Genomic DNA, 5580 nt, shown 5'->3' on the forward strand with positions numbered 1-5580 from the left:
TTTTTTTTTTGCCCTACATGGACAAATGACAATGTACTTGCTTTGTACTTTTTCTTGAACCATAAGATGCAATAGTTTCGGACATCTTTATAGAACAATTTGATCTTAATATAGAAGCACAAGTGTTATAAAAGCTATAGTTTTAGAGGACACCTAGTCTAGGAATGCTCCAATAAGATTGATTAGTGGAGAAAGATTAGCTGAGAAAGCACACAAGGAAGAGTTTTACTTAGGAAGCCTCTTTCTTTGAAACAAGTTCTGCTGCACAATTTTCATGATAACATGTGCTCTTTTTATCCCCCTCTCACTGTGCACAATACACATGATGAGCCCACCTATGGTGCAAAGATCTCTAAAACCACCTCCTTGCAAACAGCAGCCATCTTGCCTATTGCAGCCCCCCAACCACTCGTTCCTCCATACATGCCACCACCACCGAGGGACAATGAAAGTGCGATTGCTTAATTAAATAATTTAACCCCAAACCCTACCGAGAGTGATGACATTGCAAGCTTTTTAAAGTTTGATATACTAAATCAATAATTTTTAAACTTTAGAGGATGATTGCAAAAGCGATAAAAGTTCAAAAATGTTAAAAGAAGTTTCTTCCAAAAAGGTATTCATCTTCATTCCATTCTTGATGCTTAAGTTAATTTCAAGTTATCTCCAAGTAGTAGCTCAATTGGCTGAGGATCATGCCTCGTGAAGCGGAGGTCACTAGTTCGAATTCCTCATCCCCTCTTGTGCGGACAATTAAAAAAAAAAATAATAATTTCAGGTTTTCCAATTTTTTATTTATTTATCTATTTTGTTTATTTTTCTTTGGGTTGGTGTAATTTTCGACCCACCTAATGCAAAATCGCTGTTTTCTTACTTTACTTTGTTGTTAAATGGCTCCGTCCGCAGTGCTTATCCATATTAATCAAATTCATTTTGGGTTGGTAGAATTTTGGACCTTAGGGCCACCTAATGCAAAATTTATATGACTCAAAACTGCAGTTTTACTTGTCGTTAAATGGGTCGGTCCCAAGTCCTTATCAAACTTGTGAGTGCTAAAAGGGATGGGTGTTCGTTAGCTGTTAACTTATTACTTCTCTTAATTTTTTTTTTTTTTTTAATTGCCTAACATCTTCTATGAACAATAGCCAATGTGTTGGATACATTTACATTTATTTCTAACTGGATTTTGAAGTTCCATGTTACGAGTCCGGTGGTGCCTAATTTGGGGTACGGGTGTTAGATTGGACCAGCCTAATATAAGATAGGTTTAAGAGCATAACTTTTCACGTTCTAATAGCCCTAAAAATTGGAGTTCTCGGCATATTGTTTGGATACCTAATACTGGTATCAGAGCAGGTACCGCGTTACGTACATTCGAATCTCAAAGCGGGTGACCTATTTTGAAAGGGCTACATAATGCCTGAGTAAAGCCGCTACAAAAGTAAAAAGAACTACCATATTCGGAGTGAAAGCTGACGAAAGAAACGTTATAGATTGTTATGATCCTAATAGCACCAAAATTGAGGTACATGCACCCTAGATTGAGTCAATTTGGTCTAAGGTAAGTTCAAAAGCCAAATTTTTCTACGTTCTATCAACTTTGGAACTTTTGGCATGGGTATTGGTCAAGTACCTAATACAATAACAATATTGCATAGGATCCAGTAGATATGATTTTGAATTATCACAAAGTTAACCCCAATCAAAGTCGGTTGAATCCCTTTTCCTTAATTTTTTTTTCTTCCTTTGTTGATTCTTGAGTCAACTCCTCCTAACAAAATAAACCCTAACAACAGTTTTTAGCATACATATTAAAACTTTCAAGCCTTTTAGTTGTTGGGTTGCATCCCAACAACTATTTGGTGCAGACAGCAACTCATGTAATGTATGTTCCTCCATCTTCCTTTAACTTCAAGGCACAACTAATGAAGCAATCCCCTGACCAATGAAACAACCGCATACAAAAACAAATCAATCATTGAGTTTGCCTGTGCCTTTCATGGACGCATTAGCTCCCAACTTTTTACTAAACAAATACTCTTTGTATGACACAATTTGCTGTGTGTCTTATAAATTCTAGTCTTCTTCTTCCAACATCCTCCTGAGCTCACCGACAGTGACTGCTACATACTTTCTACAACAAATTGTTTGATTTCCGGTCGTTCTTCAGGAGTTGAATGATGGGGTCAATGGAAAGATCAAAGAAAAAGGTTCAATTATGGAAGAAAGCAATTTTCCATTTCTCTCTGTGTTTTGTCATGGGGTTCTTCACGGGCTTCGCTCCAACGGGTAAAGCTTCAGTCTTTTCCAACCATTTTGCTTCGTCGAATATATCAGAGCCTTCATCGTCAAAACCCATTGAAACGCTGCCCCAGGCGGCCAACGTCAACCGGAGTTTGATAGCCCAAGCTCCGGCGGCCATTCCGGCGAGGCCTAAACAGCCGGAAAACACAGAAATTGAAGAAGAAAAAGAACCCAAGTTGACACCCAGAAGACTTTTGATTGTCGTGACGCCGACGAGTGCAAAAGATCAGCTTCGAGGTGTTCTTTTGAGAAAAATGGCTAACACTCTGAGGTTGGTTGCTCCGCCATTGCTGTGGATTGTGGTGGAGCCGCAAACGGATTCGAACCAGGTGTCGGAAATACTTAGAAAAACAGGTATTATGTATAGGCATTTGGTTTTCAATAAGAATTTCACCGACACGGAAGCTGAAATGGATCACCAACGAAACGTTGCGCTTAAGCACATCGAGCACCATAGGCTCAGTGGGATTCTGCACTTTGCCGGGCTCTCCAATGTCTATGATCTTGGCTTCTTCGACCAGCTCAGAGAAATTGAGTATGAAAAAACTCTTCTTCTTCTTGTTTTTTCTTACTTTTATAGTTATAGTTATAGAAGTTACACAAAGATTAAAATAGTTTTAGAAAATGTTTGAAATTGAGTTAAGAAATAAAGATTTTAAAGTTTAAAAAAAAGAAAAAGAAAAAAGCCAGCTTTTTCTATAAGTAAAAAAGGAATTTTGAAGTTTTCTTTTATCAATCATCGAGCTTTGTGATTCGCACAGTTTTTTAAGTACTAAATTAATTTTAAAGCTTCTTAAATGAATTAAGATCATTTTCATTTTATTTGAATTAAATAATATTCAATTAATTATATTTGATGAACTGATTGATGTCACTTAAAAGTAAAAGTGAATTAAAAGATGTTACGTTAATTAATATAAAATGAGCGTGATAAATGATGGTAAATAGTGTTACGTTTTTCAAAATTAAAGAAAGGAAATAGAAAAAATGTTGAAGTGGTCTTTCGAAACCTACCTGCCTGCTAGAATTGGTGGGCTTGGGCACACAAAAAAGATAAAGTTGGTGGGAGAAAGTTCCAAAGTTTGTAGAGTAATAATTTTTTTGGAGACAAATTTCAACATTATTGATTGAAAAAGACGGCTGAAAATCTTCCCCAAGTGGGTTGTGCCCACCTTTTACACCGCATTTTTTCTTTATTAATTGGAGGCTCATTATCATTAACATACATATATAATTCTCTCCCTTCTATTCAACCTCATTCTATCTTTAAGGTATCAATATATTTGGTTTCATGGTTGGAAATATAATAATAATAACAATAAGATATTTAATATTTAATTATGCTTGCCTTTCTCACTTGGAGACATGGAACCAAATATATGTATATATATATATATATATATATATATATATATATATATATATATTAGAGCCAAAATATTGCATTTGACCCTTATTGACTCGACTCTAGTGCCCTTTATAAAACCCTAACTTTATTATAATTGGTCTCTTTACACCCAAAGATTTTTCTAATTTGAATAATTTTTTTGTAAAATCAAACTGGGTCTTAAAGTCAATTAATGATTTCACAATGTGAAATACATTATCATATGTGTGTAAGTAGTGTAACTTAAGCCATCAAAACAAAGAACTTAAGATAAACCAAAACAATTAAACGAGATTTTAAGTTAATTGATTGCATACTGTAATGTCTTTTAATTGTTATTTGTTATGTTGTGCATATATATATATATATATATATATATATAATTGGTAATGAAAGATAATTGGTAAATAGGACCTCATTGAGTTGAATAATTTTGCAGGGTGTTTGGGGCATGGCCAATGGCTTTGCTCTCAGCAAACCAGAAGAGAGTGAAAATAGAAGGACCAGTGTGTGATTCTTCGCAAGTTATAGGATGGCATCTACGGAAAATGAACAATGAATCTGATACAAGACCCCCAATTCATATTTCAAGCTTCGGCTTCAACAGCTCCATCCTCTGGGACCCCGAGCGATGGGGCCGTCCTTCCGCTGTTCAAAAATACTCCCAGGTATGCCAAATCAATTATTATTTTTTTTTGGGATTTGCTATTTTGTATGCTTCTATTCATTTGCATTCATCTTTTATTTTTAAAATTAATCATTGAATCTGTAGGAAAATGAGTAATGCTACATATTGCACATTTATCTCACTTCTGTCACACTAAGTTGATGTGACAGTATCCATCGGGTTTTTTTTTTTTTTTTTTTTTTTATAAACCTAATGAGCATGTGTTGGTTTGGTCACCTCTAAATTCACAAATTAGAAATTTCGTTGGTTTCTAAACCACCCTCTTTGCATCAAATGGGTGGTTTGGCCTGGCCCTTAAGGATCTCAGGGTGACCAAACAACCCCCCAAAGCTATGTGGGTGATTCAGTCACCTCAAAATAATCTTTTAGAGGTGGCCGTTGGCCTACCTTCCCCTCAATTTGAAGAGGTGATCCGACCATCCTCATTTCTCTTTAGTTTTTGTTGTATGTTTTATTTAAAAGACAAATGTGAATTTTACCTCCTAAAATCAAGGTATTTTGTGTATTTTAAAATAAAAAAAGTTCCATATGTGGGTTACATGCACCATTTTCCATCCATTTTAACACCAAACGCTCACAAAAAGTGCCATCTACAATAAAATTGTAGTTAGAGGGATAAATATAAATGAGATATTAGCTGTAAGTGTTTTTTTATTTCACAAATAATAAATATACAATTAAAAAAGGTACTGCATGTGTATATCAAGTTAATCATGCCTTAATTGTTGTAGAGAATTGGCCAACCTCCAGCGTTGGCAGTAGGTAAAAGGCATGATTAATGATGACTAAGGTTTTGTTCAATTAAAAATTAATCAAATTATATATATATATATATATATATGTTTCTTTCATATAAATTAATTTCCCTTTTTTTTAATTCTTTTAGAATTCAATGAGATTTGTAAAACAAGTAGTTCTCGAAGACGAGACGAAATTAAAAGGAATCCCGCCGGAAGACTGCTCCAAAATCATACTGTGGCGTCTTCAGTTGCCCAGAGGGACGGCGTCCAATTAATTGATCGATCATCATCACAAGATGTAATAAGAGGAAGAAAGTGAGATTAAGAGGATATTTTAATCAGTGGAGATCCATTACGATCATATAAATAGCTGTCAAATTTTTGTATTATTTTATAATTTCTCTAATTTTTGGGGGAAATATTGTATATTATAGGGTGTATCTTTTGCATATTACTTGAAC

The 5580-nt window shown here is 34.7% G+C and overlaps 1 protein-coding gene across 1 annotated transcript; it reads left to right on the top strand.

Moving 5' to 3' along the window:
- The first annotated feature begins 2024 nt into the window (after window positions 1–2024).
- Window positions 2025–5580, top strand: LOC132161825 (beta-1,4-xylosyltransferase IRX9). The gene is made up of 3 exons (XM_059572021.1): window positions 2025–2839; window positions 4131–4359; window positions 5266–5580. The coding sequence occupies exons 1-3, from the start codon at window positions 2178–2180 to the stop codon at window positions 5392–5394; spliced, it is 1020 nt and encodes a 339-aa protein (XP_059428004.1). The 5' UTR covers window positions 2025–2177; the 3' UTR covers window positions 5395–5580.

Source organism: Corylus avellana, chromosome ca9 (genome assembly GCF_901000735.1).
Source record: "Corylus avellana chromosome ca9, CavTom2PMs-1.0".
NCBI classification, from domain to species: Eukaryota; Viridiplantae; Streptophyta; class Magnoliopsida; order Fagales; family Betulaceae; genus Corylus; species Corylus avellana.

Coding starts and splice junctions, on each gene's coding strand:
- LOC132161825 (XM_059572021.1), top strand. CDS start 2,178: ATGATGGGGTCAATGGAAAGATCAAAGAAAAAGGTTCAATTATGGAAG. Junction 2,840..4,130: donor GACCAGCTCAGAGAAATTGA/GTATGAAAAAAC, acceptor ATAATTTTGCAG/GGTGTTTGGGGCATGGCCAA. Junction 4,360..5,265: donor CTGTTCAAAAATACTCCCAG/GTATGCCAAATC, acceptor TAATTCTTTTAG/AATTCAATGAGATTTGTAAA.